The 18,876-nt window shown below is 35.5% G+C and overlaps 1 protein-coding gene across 2 annotated transcripts in view; it reads left to right on the top strand.

Moving 5' to 3' along the window:
* Positions 1 to 18,876, top strand: part of EFR3A (EFR3 homolog A) — an 88,134-nt gene that overhangs the window by 44,414 nt on the left and 24,844 nt on the right. For both annotated transcript variants that reach the window (XM_027560821.1, XM_027560822.1), the window contains exons 8-18: positions 3,516 to 3,594; positions 5,867 to 6,002; positions 7,640 to 7,807; positions 9,783 to 9,897; positions 10,638 to 10,689; positions 12,020 to 12,192; positions 12,721 to 12,796; positions 14,017 to 14,178; positions 14,827 to 14,958; positions 16,078 to 16,145; positions 17,099 to 17,226. In XM_027560821.1, coding sequence (XP_027416622.1) covers positions 3,516 to 3,594; positions 5,867 to 6,002; positions 7,640 to 7,807; positions 9,783 to 9,897; positions 10,638 to 10,689; positions 12,020 to 12,192; positions 12,721 to 12,796; positions 14,017 to 14,178; positions 14,827 to 14,958; positions 16,078 to 16,145; positions 17,099 to 17,226 — 1,289 coding nt within the window. The remainder of the gene's footprint in view (positions 1 to 3,515; positions 3,595 to 5,866; positions 6,003 to 7,639; positions 7,808 to 9,782; positions 9,898 to 10,637; positions 10,690 to 12,019; positions 12,193 to 12,720; positions 12,797 to 14,016; positions 14,179 to 14,826; positions 14,959 to 16,077; positions 16,146 to 17,098; positions 17,227 to 18,876) is intronic.

Here is an 18,876-nt window from a genome sequence, read left to right as displayed (position 1 = left end):
AGCGGGTGTTGGCAATTTGATCTCTGGTTCCTCTGCCTTTTCTAAAACCAGCTTGAACATCAGGAAGTTCACGGTTCACATATTGCTGAAGCCTGGCTTGGAGAATTTTGAGCATTACTTTACTAGCATGTGAGATTAGTGCAATTGTGTGGTAGTTTGAGCACTCTTTGGCATTGCCTTTCTTTGGGACTGGAATGAAAACTGACCTTTTCCAGTCCTGTGGGCACTGCTGAGTTTTCCAAATTTGCTGGCATATTGAGTGCAGCACTTTCACAGCATCATCTTTCAGGATTTGAAATAGCTCAACTGGAATTCCGTCACCTCCACTAGCTTTGTTCGTAGTGATGCTTTCTAAGGCCCACTTGACTTCACATTCCAGGATGTCTGGTTATAGGTCAGTGATCACACCATCGTGATTATCTGGGTCATGAAGATCTTTTTTGTACAGTTCTTCTGTGTATTCTTGCCACCTCTTCTTGATATCTTCTGCTTCTGTTAGGTCCATACCTTTTCTGTCCTTTATCGAGCCCATCTTTGCATGAAATGTTCCCTTGGTATCTCTAATTTTCTTGAAGAGATCTACAGTCTTTCCCATTCTGTTGTTTTCCTCTATTTCTTTGCACTGATTGCTGAGGAAGGCTTTCTTATCTCTTCTTGCTATTCTTTGGAACCCTGCATTCAGATGCTTATATCTTTCCTTTTCTCCTTTGCTTTTCGCTTCTCTTCTTTTCACAGCTATTTGTAAGGCCTCCCCAGACAGCCATTTTGCTTTTTTGCATTTCTTTTCCATGGGGATGGTCTTGATCCCTGTCTCCTGTACAGTGTCACGAACCTCATTCCATAGTTCATCAGGCACTCTATCCATCAGATCTAGGCCCTTAAATCTATTTCTCACTTCCACTGTATAATCATAAGGGATTTGATTTAGGTCATACCTGAATGGTCTAGTGGTTTTCCCTACTTTCTTCAATTTAAGTCTGAATTTGGCAATAAGGTGTTCATGATCTGAGCCACAGTCAGCTCCTGGTCTTATTTTTGTTGACTGTATAGAGCTTCTCCATCTTTGGCTGCAAAGAATATAATCAATCTGATTTCAGTGTTGACCATCTGGTGATGTCCATATATAGAGTCTTCTCTTGTGTTGTTGGAAGAGGGTGTTTGTTATGACCAGTGCATTTTCTTGGCAAAACTCTGTTAGTCTTTGCCCTGCTTCATTCCGTATTCCAAGGCCAAATTTGCCTGTTACTCCAGGTGTTTCTTGACTTCCTACTTTTGCATTCCAGTCCCCTATAATGAAAAGGACATCTTTTTTGGATGTTAGTTCTAAAAGGTCTTGTAGGTCTTCATAGAACCGTTCAACTTCAGCTTCTTCCGCGTTACTGGTTGGGGCTAAAACAGAGTCCGAAATGCAGTACTTGGATGCAATCTCAAAAACGACAGAATAATCTCTGTTCGTTTCCAAGGCAAACCATTCAGTATCACAGTAATCCAAGTTTAATTTCTGGTTACTTCCTCATATTTGGCTTCTCTTTCTTTGCTTTCTTTTTTGTGTGACTGGGCTGCCTTAGATTACATTCTCTTCTCTTGAGTAAATTTTATTGTATACTGAGTGACTAATCACAGGAATATTAAATATCTTGTTGGTACTTATATGCTGCCCTCCAAGCAAAATACGTTTATAAGCTTTGAGTTTCTCCACATAGACATGGAGGCTCTTGTCAAGCCTCTAACTCAGTTGGCACATATAGACCTATATAATATTCTGTGTTATTTCTGGATATTTTTGCTAGTCTTTTTTTAATCGTTTGCCTTGTTCTTTCCCCTTCCCAGTTCCATCTTTATAGCATGTATAAAGTAGTCTAAATGTAATATCCAGAAGTCTTTTTTTTTTTTTTTTTTTTAGCGAAAATATTTTGGTGCAAAGTTGATCTTAAGTACAAGAATCTATAAACCACAAATTAAGAATCAGAGAATTTTTATATTTTCAAAGAGATTACCCCTTACTGCTACCACCACCAAAAAATGATGTTTACTGTTTAAAGATTCTCTGGGCTTATGAAAATGCTGCTAAACACTAATCAAATTATGTCAGATATAACTGAGGGCAGATTTATTGTTTAATGTCTAGACCTGCTGATTTAATATCAGAATTCTAGTTTTTATCTTGTGCTTGTGCTTAGTCATTCAGTTGTGTCCGACTCTTTCCTACCCCATGGACTGTAGCCCACCAGGCTCCTCTGTCCATGGGGATTCTCCAGGCAAGAATCCTGAAGTGGGTTGCCATGCCCTTCTCCAAGTTTTTATCTTAATCCTGTTATTAACTAAGAGGTAGTCTATATCGCCCTAAAAATCTAGAGAGCTATTGTAGAAGACGTTACCATGTTAACTATAATGGATTGCTTGAGTAACTTGAAAATGGGCTGTATTTTTCTCTATGTATAACTTAATGGACTTACATCCTGATCATGTGTTAGTTAATTAATCTAATTAAATGTTAAATAGAGAGGGGGCGGGCGGGAAAAAAAAAGAAAAAAAAAATGTTAAATAGTTAATTACATATTGGCTAGTTAATTAGTTATTTAAATGTTAAATGCCCTCTGCAAATTAGATACTAGGCATTTAGGGAGAATATAGTCGTGAATAAAAGTCCTAAAAAACTTGTTCTAGTCCCTTAAAAACTTGAGAGATCATTGACATTCATAGTGGCTTTTTACCTTATGTGTTCTGGGAATTTGAATTTTGAGCCCATATTCATTGTCATTTTCTTGTGGATATGAGGCTTGGATTAATGATGTATATAGTCCATAAAAGGCTTTATTTTGCTTCTGCTAAAGACATGGGTGCAGTGTTATCCAGGAACCACTTTGAACTACAACCTTAGGTTCAGTTTTTTTCAACCACACAGATACTTATGAATTCTGTCAGACTACTCTCTGGGTGCTGGGAAGGACTTTCCAGAGAGACTTAGACTTTTTGTGGTTCCTCTCAGAGTCAAGGCCAACACAGACAGCTTCTACAGGAAACATTTCCACACATTCACTGAAGGTGTCTTGGATTGACTTAATGGTCTTGGATTGATGCATGTATTTCTGATCCAATAGCCATCTTTCCCAGGTGGACCCTAAGCTTTGTCTCCAGTTTTCTGTGTATCCCATTAAACCACTACCTGTCAATTACTGGAGATCTGAAGATGTACCTAAGATAGCTGCTGGCTTCAGGGTATACTGACTTCTTCAGATTCCACCTTCCTGTGGAGTCTAGACTGAGGGACTTTTCTTTCTTACCAGCTCATGTAGGTATTAAAAATCACACATATATAGTAGCTTTTATTGTTGTTTTATGAAAGGATCTGCCAGTAAAGGGAAATAAATATAGTTCTTGAAATGGAAACTTAGCTTCTCTTTTAGATAATATTCTTTTGATTGTTAAGCTTTGTATATTATTGAGGATTCTAGAGGAGAAAGTATAATAAAAATAAGGAATTCTTAAAGTAGTTTTCTTACTATTAATTACAGGCATTTGGATCATCACAAACTATGGGATCCCAATGAATTTGCAGTTCACTGCTTTAAAATTATAATGTATTCCATTCAGGTAAGGATTGAATATATTATATAAGTATATATAAGGATTATGTAAGTATATATATAAGGATTATATATTATATAAGTAATTTTGGTTCTCTGTCAGTAAGGATGTCTTCAGAGATAGAAAACACTATAGGAGATAAGACATATTCTTAATTTAGTTCTTGACATTTATTTTTATTTATACTTATATTCTTATTTGCCAAGATGAAAAGATATCTAATAAAAATAACTAAATGATTTTATGATGATAACCATTATTGTGCATTTATTAAATACATTATTGTGTACTTGGTGTTTTACTGATAAACTAGTATTAGAATTGATTATTACAGCAGCATGTGACTGATACATTTATAGGGTATTTGCTGTGTGATAGTGCATGTATTAATGTATTAACTCCTCTGGTATTCATAGAACCTTGATGAGGCACTGTCATCTACTATAGAAAAACTTGGACAGACCCAGCTACCTCTTAATTCAATTGGAATTTTAGGTCTTTTTTTAAACATCTGCATTTTTAATACCCTAAAAAGTCATCATTAATTTAAAGGAGATAAGGTTGTAAGAAGCAGCACAGCTTTTAGTACCGGTCTTAACAGGATTTGCAGCCTAGATGGGCTGTTTCCTGGTTGCATAGAACTTAGGCAGATTATTTAGCCTCTCTGAGCTTTAGTTTCCTTGTTTCTGAAAAGAAAATTTTAGCGCATGCACTGAATGCTTCATTTTTATACTAAAATAGAAGCTGACATTTATCAAGTGCTGGCTGTGCCTCTGACTGTGCTAATAACCTTACATGCTTTATTTCATTTAATCCTCCTCATTTTATGAAGTGAACGTGAAGTATGAAAGTGTTAGTCATTCAGTTGTGTCCGACTCTTTGTGACCACATGGACTGTATCCCACCAGGCTCTACTGTCCTTGGAATTTTCCAGGCAAGAATACTGGATTGGGTTGCCATTTCCTTTTCCATGAAGTAGATGTTGTTGTCCCCATGTTATAGATCAGAAAACTGACCTTTAGAGAGATCAGGTACCTCACTCAGGGGCACACAGGTAAGAAAGTCAGGATCCGAATTCTGTTCATCCTATTCTAAAACTTTGTGTCTGAATAAAATACTAATTATAGACGAGCATAATGTAAGTTTTCAATACTTGGTAGCTAGTATAAAGCTGGTTTATATGTGGAAGGATAATTTTTTTTTTAATTTTCCCAGTTTATTGAAAATAATTGACATATAATGTTATATAAGTTTAAGGTGTACAACATGATTGGTATATGTATATGTTGCAAAATGATTCTCATAGTAAGTTTTCTCAAGATCCATCACTTCACATAGCTACACGTTTTTTTTCTTCTGATGAGAACTTTTAAGATCTTTTAATTTTAGTTTAGTAGGTGAGCAGTTGATCTGGCAATCTGTAGACATAATTAAGGCTCTTCCCCTAGTCTTCGTAGCCTTATATTTCTTCATTTGCCCTCCTCATTCAGATTCAGTTACTAGATGAAATTATTTTTTGCAAGGAGTAAATGCTAAAGTTGAAGAAACTGAAGGAATCAATCAATATTTGTTGATTAAATGTTTAAGAAATTATTCTGGTCCATAGCATTGCTTTAGAAGAAGCTTTACGTTCACTATAAGAAGTCCATTCATCGAAAATTGCATGTTAGTACCCACCAGGATGGGAATTTCTATTTTTTAAGGCTATCCTGATACATTCAGGATAATATTTATTATGAGAATAAAAATTTTCTCATAAATCTCTTTCTCAGAGATGACTGCTGTTAACATTTAGTCATATATAATTCTAGTCTTATATACTTTTTTTAAAAAACAGATTGAATTTTATTTAACACAGTATTTTACAACTGGGCTTCCCTGGTGGCTCAGATGGTAAAGAATCCGCCTCCAATGCGGGAGATCTGGGTTTGATCTCTGGGTTGGGAAGATCCCCTGGAGTAGGGCATGACAACCCATTCCAGTATTCTTGCCTGGAGAATCCCCACAGACAGTCCATGGGATTGCAAAGAGACATGACTGAGCAACTTAGCACAGCACACATTTTACAACTTGCTTTTTTTCACTCAGGATATCATGAGTATTTCCCATTATCCTTATTCTTAAAAAGAATGGTTTTTAATGGCTATATATATTGTTCCATGACTTAAGTACCAGTCGCCTAAATTGGATGTTTTAATGTCACATGATTTATCATTTTTATGAATTCCAGGATGTATATAATTGTTCATATATTCTTACACTACTTTGTTTCTCTTAGGCTCAGTATTCTCACCATGTAATCCAGGAGATTCTCGGACACCTTGATGCTTGTAAAAAAGATTCCCCACGAGTTCGAGCAGGTATTATTCAGGTTCTGTTAGAGGCTGTTGCCATTGCTGCTAAAGGTTCCATAGGTAAGTGCCAGCTCCCCCAAAAAACATTAATCTTTTACAGAATGTTTTTTCCAGCAGGTATAGCACTGTGTGGGATGCTGAATATATTTCTAACATTTTTGAATGTGCTATAATTTCTCTTGAAATTTTGGTTTTCCATGACTATTGTCAGGCCTCTTTAATGTACAGTTAAACATTTTCTCCACCTCAGTCTCTCCTTCCCTTCCTCTTTTCCAGTAAAGATTTTGAAACCAGTTATATGCTAAACATTTGGGAGGGGTACAGATATAACAAGAAACTTACAGTTTACTGAGTTAGACACCTCTCCCTGATGCCATAATATAAGGCACATTTTGATCAAGTATCATAAGAAAGCCAAGGTCCAGAGAAGGGGGAAAATGGATTAGTAGGAGCAAAGCATTATGTAGCCCATTTGACTGGGACATGTGGCGGTGTGTGGAGGAAGCCAGGGACATGGCTTCAGATTCAAATTGTGGCCAGATCGTGGGTATAACTCTTCAGTTGACTAACATGCTTTAAAGATTTACTACAGTCTTCATCAGAGATAATGTTATATGATGCTGACCTTGATGGCAGCAGCAAAAGTGGGAATGTGAAGTCAGCAGGATTTGATTAACTGACTGACTGTGGGGGTAACACGGAGAAGGGACAGGTCAGACATCATGATTTTTCACTCGTGTGATTAGAAGGATGAAAGGGTCCCTCATAAAATTTCTGAAGTTAGGAAAATCTAGTTATGTTTTCTTTGCTTCAAATCAAAGTGGAACTATGTATTACCTACTGAAATATTGTAATGCTCACTCAGTGTCAAATGAGAGTGCACATTTTGTATATGGACTCATCATTACTCATAATTTACCTCAAAGAGATGGAAACAGGTTATTTTTTGGAGAGCTACTTCATTTGACATATTAATATGAATTGAATCACAGATGATGCATTGATTGAGTCATCTCACTACTGATGTCTTTTATGTGTGAGGAACTGTGTGTTAGGTTAATACATTCAGAGAAGGAATTACACGAGGCTGCCTGTCCTGGAGAAGGTTATAATCTAGAAGGCAGAAGTAAAAAGCACTGATTAGACTGTATTGTGATGGATGCATTGACAGAAACACACAGAGTGTTCACAGAATTAAAAGCAGAGAGTAAATGTAGTTTACCCAAATTGGGTAAATTGGCTAGCTTCATTCTAATAATTGAGACAAAATTCTTTCTTCTTCAGCCGTAAAAGATGCAGAATAAATTTCTTATGCTACAGTGGGCTCTATTATCATAATTCTATGGATTCTGACCCAGCAGGTTATCACAATATGCATTCTTTTGAGTAGACAAGATTAGATAGATGCAAAGTTTTTGGTAACTTTTATAAGAATATGCATGTTTGTGTGTTTGTATCAAAGATTCCAACAGCCAGTTGTTCCGAGATGCCCAGTAGATGTTTGCTGGAATAGCTAGGAGACTTTCTTGCTTAGGGATTTCTCATTTACTTTTTTAATGAATGGTTAGTTCATAAATTACGAAGTATTGCCAGCTACTTAGAAAATATCTGGAAGTCTCTGTTGAGAAACATGAGTATTGGCTTTGAGTCTGTGACGCTGGAAGAATGTACTCGCTCACACCAGGGTTCATCTGCAGGACCCACAGTGCTGGAAGTCTTCAACACCCTGTTGAAGCATCTGCGTTTCAGTGTTGAATTGGAAGCAAATGATTTGCAGGCAGGCTCTACGGGCAATGCCAACTTAGACACAAGTTCCAAAGACAGCGATGAGAAGATTGTGCAGAACGCTGTCATCCAAACAATAGGTGAGTACGTTTCCCTTTTCAGGTTACTATGGAAAACGGTGATTCAGAAAGCCCTCATTGAAAGGACTTGACTGTCACGCTGCATTAGTTAAAGGTGAATGATAGGTTAGACTTAAAAAAAACCTTTGTGTTTAGAAACTAAACAAACACGAGAATACAGCAAATTACAACCACAAACACCGTATGTACCTTCACCAGATTCATCTCTTAATATTCTATGCCTTTATTATATCATTGCATTTCTCTCTCTGCCTGTCTCCCTCTCTCCCTCCCTTTCTGCGTTTCTCTGTGTGCGTACGCATACCTGTATATATATGTGTATATCTACATATATGTGCATATATAAATCTATACATATAGAGAGATGCATGCATGTGTCCATCTACCTTTCTTTCCTAACCACTGCATATTAAGTACATATATATCATGGCTCTTTACTACAGAGTATTTTTTCCAAAGAATAAAGATATTTTCGTACATATCTAGAATACAGTTATCAACATCAGTAAATTTAACTTCATATAGTACTTTAATCCGGAGAAGGCAATAGCACCCCACTCCAGTACTCTTCCCTGGAGAATCCCAGGGATGGCGGAACCTGGTGGGCTGCCGTCTGTGGGGTCACACAGAGTCGGACACGACTGAAGCGACTTAGCAGCAGCAGCAGCAGTACTTTAATCAAACTTGCATGTTTCAGTTTTGTCATTTGACCTGATAATGTCCTTTATAGCGTGTTTTCCCTTAGGTCCAGGATCCAGTCTAGGATCATATATTGTGTTTAGTTGTGATGTTTCTTTGGTTCCTTTAGTGTGGAACATTCTCTTATGATACGGACGTTTTGTAAGAGTATAGGTCCCCCTTGCTGCTGCTGGCAGGTCACTTCAGTCATGTCCAACTCTTTGTGATTGTAGCCTGCCAGGCGCCTTTGTCCGTGGGATTCTCCAGGTAAGAATACTGGAGTGGGTTGCCATTCCCCCCTCCAGGATAGGTCCCCCTTACCCCTCACTTTACAAAACTCTCCTTTGTAGTCTCCTTCACATGGGCTTGTCTAATGTTTCTTCATGGTTAGATTCAGCGTGTGCATGTCTGGGAGGATGCTATTTAAGGGGTACTGTTCTTCTCAGATCCTCCCATACAGAGGCACACAGTGTGTGTCCGCTTTTTGCTGGTGGTGGTAGTTGTGGTCACTCAGCGTGTTGCTGTGCTTCTCTGCTGCACAGTTTCCATTCCCCCTCGTAAACAATAAGCAGTGTCTGAGAAGAGACTTTAGGACCATGCAGATCCTCTGCTCTCCCTACATCTAGCAAGACATTAGAGACCAGGATCTGGATACTGATACTTAGGGTTTAAAATCACATGCTTCCCCGCTACTCCACTCCACACACACAGACACACACACACAGACACACAGACACACACACACACATGTGCACAATGGGTACAAGGATATAGAGCATGGTGTAATGTTGACTGTTTTCAATTAATGTCTCTATTTGGTCACTGTCAACTTCAAGTGGTCAGTCTGACCATGGAGTATCATCCAGCGAGAAATCTGCAGCATAAAACTTCACAAAACACTTTTGATGCATTCATTCAGTCACAGCACCTTCTCGATACACTGTACAAATCCTTTTTTTGCATTTCAGTTGCATTTTTACCTTTCTTGAAATAATAAAGCATGACATGCTGTAAATGTTTCTTTTTTTCCATCTTCAGTACTAAAATGGCTATACAAAAATTCAACTTTGGTAAGTGTTTTTTCTTAATGCACTGCTGATATGACAGCTGTCACAGTACAGTCTATCAAAATTGTTTCAAATGAAGGTAAAGACAGCTAAGCATTAATAGAACCATCTTATTGAAAAAAAACAAATGAAACTTTGACCAACCTAATATTATGATTTTTTTATTTTATGGAAAAATTAAGTTTTCAATTTGAAAAATACATCTTAAATTTATCTTGATATTTTTACAGGATTTTTTGGAAGTAACCTGCCAGATTATCAGAGGTCAGAAATCATGATGTTCATTATGGGGAAAGTACCTGTTTTTGGAACATCTACACATACTTTGGATATCAGTCAATTAGGGTATGTTTTTGTGGTTGTCCTGTGTTCTCAAACTGAAAATTTCTCAAACTGTAAAGTTGAATACTCCAGGCCAGAATACTGAAGTAGGTAGCCGTTCCCTTCTCCAGGGGATCTTCCCAACCCAGGGATCAAACCCAGGTCTCCCACATTGCAGGCAGATTCTTTACCAGCTGTGCCACCAGGGAAGCCCTAATTTGATTTTACAACATGCTAATGCTTTAGTTTATAAAGAATTTAATAAGGAAATGATAGTCTTATTTAAGATATTTATTTGTTTGACCATTAATAACCCTTTTTTCATTTGTTAATTCTTTTTTGAAAGAATTATTTGTATAACAATTAGGCACATTCTTGCCTTCTTATTAATATATATTACATAGATATTATATCTGTCAATTATATTTGCATTAGATATATTCTCCAGTTTATAGTATCTTTTAATTATTCTGGATCTTTTGTTGTGATTTAATACAATTGACTTTTCATGTCATTACATGCATAGGTCTGTTTCCTTTGTGAACCAATAGCTTTTTAATGTTTTTTGTTTGAATTTGATTTTTGTGCATATAACCCTGTAATTCATATGAAGTTTACTTTAAAATATAAAATGAGCCAGACTTAGTATGAAAGCAAAGTCTGTTTCGCTAATATGAATAGAGTTTTAAAATCAAAAATAATAATTTAAGTAAATAAGGTTAATTACTTTTAATAAGATAATACTACTGTTTTGTGTATTTTAGGGATTTGGGAACCAGGCGGATTCAAATAATGTTGCTGCGATCTTTGCTTATGGTAAGGAATTTAAGACTGGTAAAGAACACCCTTAACCTTAAATTATTAAAGAGGTTAAAAGAATAGCTTCACATTATCAGCTTCTTTTTCTTATAAGATACCATTTATGGTAAGTTTTCTTTCTGTGGTTTGTATACTATACTTGAATGTACTTGAATTTTGCTTTTACTGTTTATTCCTCACTTTCCCATCATCATATTTGGTTTGCATAATGATGAAAGATACAGAAGGCAGAAGGCATTACCATTTTATAGGAGATGATGCCTGGGCCCAGCTATAGCCAGATTTCTCAGTTCTTGCCTATATGTTTTTTGCTTTTTTATTTGTATCTTGTTTAAGAGCTCTTTGCCTGCTCTGATGATATAAACACATTTGTTTATATCTTTTTACAAAAGGTTTACAGTTTGGCTTTCCACATCTAGAACTTTGAAGTTTATCTATTTCTGTATGTGATATAAAATACAGATATGTTTTTAGGTTTTTTAGGTAAGTAGTAAATGTCCCACCAATTTCTACTCACTTATAAAATCACCTTTATCCTATAATGAATGCCCAAATATAAATGGTAGATGTTCCGTATATGCTTGTAATCCTTAATATAAATAGAGATTACCCACCTGAAATTTCATTTGGCCCTAAGCTTTTTTTAATTAAATAAATTCCCTGAGCAAATAGCCTTGTCTCTAATCCTAGTTGTACTACACAGTCAACTGAATGAATGTCTGTGTGTTATGGTTAAACTGTTTAATGGCATTTAAGTATAGGCTGATTAAAAGCTCCAACTTTAGAGATAGGAATACACTCAGAAATGTCACATCAAATAATGAAAAGAGCTTTCCAAGATGAAAATGCATTCCTATTAAACTGAACTGCTTAATTTAAAATAAAATAATTATTTGCAAGTTTAAAATTTTCAAATCTTACCTGTGTTATTTGTTATCTAATTTCCTTATATCCATTTAGTACTGACTTCCTGCCCCATATATTCTTAACCTGTCTGAGCCTCGGTTTTCTTTTACAAAATGGGGAAGCAGTAATAATTCCTAGCCTCACAGGAACATGGTAATGATGAAGTTAGTACACATACAGTGCTTAGAGTCATGCCTGACATAAGGTAAATGTGTGCTGATACTGATTTTATTAACTTTATGAATGCTGTTTTTGTAAAATCCTCATCATCTCACAAATTTTCTTTTAGTTTTTCCTTTAGACTTACGTTTATACTTCCTGTTTTCCCTAAGCTAATGATTCTTAGAAAACAACTTGAGAGTTTTACCAAAGAAGGATTCATGACAAAGGTGTTTTGCTTGTTTTTCCTCCCTATAATCAGGTAACTTCTGGATACAAAGCGAAGACAATAGTTACTGCACTGCCAGGGTCTTTTCTGGACCCTTTGTTATCACCGTCCCTCATGGAAGACTATGAACTGAGACAGTTAGTCTTGGAAGTAATGCATAATCTGATGGATCGCCATGACAACAGGGCAAAGCTTCGAGGGATCAGGTATGTGTTGTTTGAAAATAGGCTTAATGATGAAATTTTCAGATTTCTACATTAATGCATTTAAGTACAGTATTGATTGTTTTGGGGTTTTTTTACCCTTTTAAAGTATTTATTAATTCAGAGGTTTTCAGTAAATTCACAGTTAGAACCATCACCATTACCATTATGCAGTATTGTACTTTTTTTTATCTAGGATTTTTAGGTTTTATTAATCCCAGAATTTAATTTGTATAACAATTACTAATATATTTTAAGATAGTAAATGTTAAAGGTCTTTTAATGTACTTTCAGAGATCTTATCTACTAGTAATCATTAGTTCCATAAATTTTATTTTGGTTTTGCCTCAAGGATTACTTTGTGCAATTATACTTAAACTCGGTTATTCAGTAGAATCATTATATATAAGCTTATTTAAAATGCTCATTGAAATGAGTGGTAAATAGTTCAGACTTCTAAGCATAGCTATGATTTGTCATATAAGATGATATAACAGTCATTCCTTTAAATGATGCATTGGTTCTCTCTAGAATAATACCAGATGTGGCTGACCTAAAAATAAAAAGAGAAAAAATTTGTAGACAAGACACAAGTTTCATGAAAAAGGTAAGATTATCTTCTGAAAAATAATGCATGGCTTAAGTTGTAGCCATTTGAATTCTCGGGTAGGTTTGCATTGATCTGTAACCTTAAAATGAAATGAAGGGGAATCTATTAGAAGAACATACGTAGTTTGTATCTGTAGCCAGAAAACTCCCACTTACTAATACTGAACCACAGACCTAAACAGGGTTAACCAGTCAGGCATTGGCACAGCTGGAGAGGCGCCTCTTACCTATATGGGTCCATGTGCATATTAAATAGATTACAGAGCAAAATGCATAACCCTACAGACGGACTGGCTTCAGAAGACTACTGTTGTGGCCTGTGACCCTGGCCACACTTTACAATCACCGGGGGAGCTTTGTGCTTTTACAAACACTGATGCTCGCGCTTCCTCACTGATAAGTTAAGTCATATCCGGGGTGGGCAGTGGGGCCTAGTGGAGAGGAAGCGTGGCAGTCGTTCAGTTTCCCTATTGTAACTTACAGTTTGTGTTGCAGACCAGTGTAACATGTTGAGTTAATTACCACATGGTACTTTGAAATGGGAAAAACGCTTTTATTTCTGTTTGTTGTCACTTGACAATTGGACCTGTACTCTGGAATGCTTTAGACCACAGGCTTTTCTGTTTTTGACTAACAGAACTTCCCTCTGGTTTAGAGGGAAACCTCTTACAGTCCTGGGGGTGTGTCTGTGACCTCTCCTCGTGGGTGGACTTTAGACGTGCCTGTGTCACTTCAGACCAAAGTGTGGCAGAGCCTGGAGGTGCTCTTCCCTGCACAGCTCCTAACCCACCTCCCAGGAGGTTGTTCCCTCAGGCAAGAAAACCTGAGTTCATTTCTGCTCAGCCAGGTGTTTCTTATTATTGCCAAGGCTCCCATAATTCTGCCATTTGTTTCAGTTTTTCTCAAATCTATCTATAATTTGCTTGTCTTTTCAAATTATTACTAAAGACATTTTCATTGTTTGCACTGGAACTGTTTCTGACTTGCTGTTTTTGTTTAATTTGGTCTTCAACTCCAGCGTTAGTGTGTAGTTATATATCGATACATTTATTGATGTTAATAATTGGAATACAATTTGACCCTCCGATTATCAGTTTAAATCTCTCCCATGTTATGTGATAAGATAGGTACTTTATAAGAGGTTATATACACCTCTGAAATCTGCCCTGCTACATTTTAAGCAAGACTGTCTTTTTTCTGTATCGTTTCCCTTTTCAGAATGGGCAGCAGCTGTATCGGCACATATATTTGGGCTGTAAAGAAGAAGACAATGTTCACAAGAACTATGAGCTACTTTATACTTCTCTTGCTCTTATAACTATTGAATTGGCCAATGAAGAAGTAGTTATTGATCTCATTCGATTAGCCATTGCTTTACAGGTATGCTTTCATAGCCTTTCATTGACAAAAGCATTTTTTTACAAATTAGACACCATCTTTAAAGTATTATCATCTTCACTCAGGGACATAAATTTTTTAAGTGAGTTCTCTAGTTTTAAATCTAAAAAACTATGATCACATTCATTTATTCTTTTTACAAATGTTGAGTAAGTATTGACCATGTGCTAAATATTGTTCAAAGGCATAGGATTACCATGATGAAAAAGACAGCATGGTCCCTGTGCCCATCCTTTCAGTGGAGAAGATAGTCATTAAATAATAAAAATTACATAGATGGAGTTGTTTAATTAGAGTTTAAATATTACATAATAATAGAACTGTGTGCAACGAGAATACATGCATTTATTTTTATATATCTAATATACATTTCACCAGCCCCCGAATCCCCCCATCTTTAGGAAAGGCTTTCCTGAAGAAGACCTGTTTGAATTGAGAGTTTTAAGTCTTTTATAAAGGGGTATTTATTCTCCTTTTAGAACTTTTTTTTTTGAAAGAAAGCTGCTTCTAAGGTGACATTTTTGTTAGCATTCCAACTTACCTGCAGTTTTTTTAGTATAATCATAAAGAAAATGCTAATGGAGCATGAGACCTTGATCTGTCCATGTGTGTTTGTTTGTTTAATTAAAGGATAGTGCAATTATCAATGAAGATAATTTGCCAATGTTCCATCGTTGTGGAATCATGGCGCTGGTTGCTGCATACCTCAACTTTGTGAGTCAGATGATAGCTGTTCCTGCGTTTTGCCAGCATGTTAGCAAGGTAATATATTTAGATAAGTCCTTGCATTTGAACTGCACGAGAATGGCAGATTTTCTACCAGTGATAATTATTTTTAATGTTGATGATTATCAAATTATTAAGATAATGCTATGTTTATATTTTCTTTGATGCCTGTTGTTGTATTAGAATTTTTCTGTATAATGGTTGAGCAGGAAATACGGTTTTCTTCTATAGTACTTCATACAATTTCTTATACAGTTATTTTCCTTTTAAAACATTATGGATCTTAGTATCTCATATTTCTTTAATTATACTGTTTTTATTGTCATTATGTTTTAAACCAGTCTCCTTGAGTTAGATCTCAAAAGTTAAGTAAATAATACACCTCTCAGATTTGTCCTGTGTCATTTAACTGTATTTATCTTTTTCAGCAGTAACTCATTAAATAGTTACTGCATGGTTTAGCATACATTTCAGAGCCGCTGACTTACCTGCAGAAAAAGTCCACTGTAATTTTTATTCTTTAAAGACATCTTTCAGGGAGAACCTCGTTTTTATGAAATTGGAAGCATCTCTCTCAGTCCTTCCTAAAATGTAGGGGGTTTTAGTGCATTCTAAGAAATAAAACTCATTCATTCATTAAACAAATGTTTGAGTGACTATTTGACATCTGCCATTAAAGATCCAAATTCTGTGAAAGCAGAGTTCCCCTTTAGGTGGCTCCCAAGTGAGTTGGGGAGCTAGACCTCAGAAGAGCGCTGAGACCACGGGCATACGCGGCAGCAGGTCCCGTGGAGGAGGGGCACAGCGAGGGCCTGTGGCTTGTGGAAGCGTCTCCCACACAGGGTGCTTGAGAAGGCACAGGTTCTAATTGCCTCTGTGGGAGGTTTGATCAGATGTGATGTATCATCTTTTTTCACAGCTTGTATTATTTTATCACTTTGGTTTTGTTACCTGCTGAGTTCATAAACGTGAAAACAAAACGAACTCTTTATTTGGGTTCTCAACTGTAGCTTAAATTCCAAAATAAAGTGATGGTATTTCTTATAAATGTTGAGTTTTTGTTTCTGTGTTTTTAGTTTTCCAAATTTTTGTGGCACCGTCCTGAAGAGTGAGGCTTTTGGTTTTTACTTTATTTTGTTTTTGGATATTTTTCAGGTTATTGAAATTCGAACTATGGAAGCCCCTTATTTTCTACCAGAGCATATTTTCAGAGATAAGTGCATGTATGTTAATGCTTTACATTTCAAGAAAGGGACATTGACTTGAGAAACCAGTAAATGATGATTGAAAGGAGTGAACTATTGTTAGAATAATTTTCTGATTTTTATAATCCTCATTGTTTTATGTTTCTGTCACTTAACTCATCTAACTTGTTTCTCTTGTTATAAAAGTTCTTGTACATTATAAATATAGACTCATACACATGGACTCAGTCTTTGAGGAAAAAAATTTTAGCTTACCTTTTTTTAAACATGAGGATGCAACTCTTAAATAGAGCATGTTCTGATATATAGGTGAACATTCCTTTAAGAGACTATAATATCTTTTTCAAAACTTTGAATAATCGATAACAATATTAATAAAACTATGGGAGAAAGAATGTTTTCCGAAAAGTGATGGTTATACTCTGAACTTTTTTTCTTGCTATCCAAACAAAAAAATACATATATGAAAAATACTTTATTCAGCTTTTGGACTCTTAAAAGCAGTTTAATATTGAAAGCATCAGCATAATATAACACCAAGCAGTTTGAAAGGAAAGTGAAGCTGTATGTCTTGGACGAGAGTTTCCTGTCACTTAGTTGGCTAGTGTATTCTTGATTAATAGTCAGTGAGCTTCATTTTTATTTTCTTCCTGTAGTAGACTTTTAATTAGCATGATAGTTAAAGCTGAATTTCGTCTTCATCATTTAATGTGTGACTACCAGCAGGATAAAATAAGGCTGACCTCACCCTTGGGATGTTACTGGGGAAGAAGAACAGCAGAACGCTTCCTAGCTGGGTCCACACTCCATATGTTTTTAAAGAGCTCAAATTAGTCACCTAAAATATACTGATTTTCCTATGACTAATTACAGTTTAAGTTGCATTTATATTTAGACCTTGATCTAGAATGTTTATATGTTAACTTATTTTAAATAATACTAAATGGCTTTTGTTTTGATCAACTTGACAGGCTTCCAAAATCTTTAGAGAAGCATGACAAAAATTTGTACTTTTTGACCAACAAGATTGCAGAGTCCCTAGGTGGAAGTGGCTATAGTGTTGAGAGGTTGTCAGTCCCGTACGTACCACAAGTGACAGGTAAGGGGGGGTGATTAAAACTCTATCGAATACGTATCAGCAATTTTTTTGCGAGTTCAGTTAGCAATGAAAACTAATTCTGTTTGTGTACTTACTATACCAACTGTTTCAGATGCTTAAGAAAGTTTACTTCTATTTTAAAATTTTGTTCTTGAAAACCTTTAGTAAAAGACACATACATGATTTTATCATGAGCAAATTGAATCCTCAAGTGTTAATTATTATAGTTCATGTATTATTATACTGAATAATATTATTCTTTAAACAGAGAAGCAAAGTAAGATCTTTGCTCTTTAAGCAATATTGTGTTTAACTTCAGGAAATTGGTAAAAATCATTTAGTTAGTTATTTGTGACTATTGAGCTTAATGAATTAGGTAATTTTTGTCATTTGAAAGAGTACAGACTACTTTCTTTGTAAAGAAACCTGCAAACTTTTTAAGTTAAGAATATGTTTTCCTCTGTGTATAATGTATCTCCTTCTGTTCTTTTCATTGCTTGAGATAATTGTTTTGTTTCAAAGCAAAACTGCATCATATCTTGCATTCACTTTTTACTTTGAAAGCTAAAATCAAAGATTTTTATCTTAGGACACCTTCATTTTCTTTTGATGGGGCTGTATCTGTTCTACAAGAGAGCTGTTTGATTTCATTTAGGTAGTTTTCCGAATTAATCGCTAGAAATAGCATGATATTTGGAAATAACTTTTTTATAATTTGGATCCAAAATATGTATATTTATTACAGATAGTTGTTCATAATAGTCTGAGATGTTAATGAAAGCTTTTGCATTTTCTTTTAAATTCCATAGTATAGAAAATTCTGTTCCTCAGAAATTCCTTGGGAAAGTAAAAAGTGCTAAGAATAAACTTAGTAGAGCTTTATAATTTTAAAGAATTTTTTAAATAGGTTTTTAAAAATGCATTCTTATAATTTGGATTTAGCTCTCTTTCCTTCAGGCAAAAAACCTCATAAACCCAGGCACAAGTGCAAAGGTAAATCCAGTGTCGGTTGGCCTGCCCTTTCCCTCCCCCATCTTTTAGGAAAATAGCTTAGTACAACTGCCTTCTAGAAAATGAAGACAGTGGCCTGTGTATTCTATGTAGTTGTAAACTCAGTTACTGTTTTGCTCTACCTTCCCCATAGCTATAGTTTACTTTCCATCCCTTGTTACTTCCTTCTACCCTGTTCCTTTAACTCCGAACAATTCTGAATGAAAATTACGGTACATTTTTTTTATTTTAACAAATGGTTTGTATTTCCCATTTCTTCCCACCCCTGAAAAGGATGTATTTTCTTTTTTAATGCCTGTCTATCACTGACTAGAAGAATTCTGAGCATTTCAGCATATTCTTAGTTATGTAACTGCATAGAAATCCCTCAGTGTGAATAAGAGTCTTCTGATTTATAAAGATTTTGGCAATTTAGAACCAGTCTGTGGCATGTGTGTCCTGCCTTAATGCAGAGAGAGTCAGAAGACATAGTAAGACTTTGTGGCCTAATCAATTATTAAATTTTCCTTTTGCTATATAACCATCAGATACTCATTTAAAAAAAAATAAGGGATTTAAGATTTAAGGTATCTTTCTTGTTAAAAGAAAACAGTTTAAATATTTAGGTTGTTGTGTATCATGCATGTATACCCTTCATCA

The sequence above is a fragment of the Bos indicus x Bos taurus genome, chromosome 14 (genome assembly GCF_003369695.1).
Source record: "Bos indicus x Bos taurus breed Angus x Brahman F1 hybrid chromosome 14, Bos_hybrid_MaternalHap_v2.0, whole genome shotgun sequence".
Lineage (NCBI taxonomy): Eukaryota > Metazoa > Chordata > Mammalia > Artiodactyla > Bovidae > Bos > Bos indicus x Bos taurus.
Note: the sequence above shows the minus strand (reverse complement) of the source record. Positions and strands in the feature narration are given on the sequence as shown.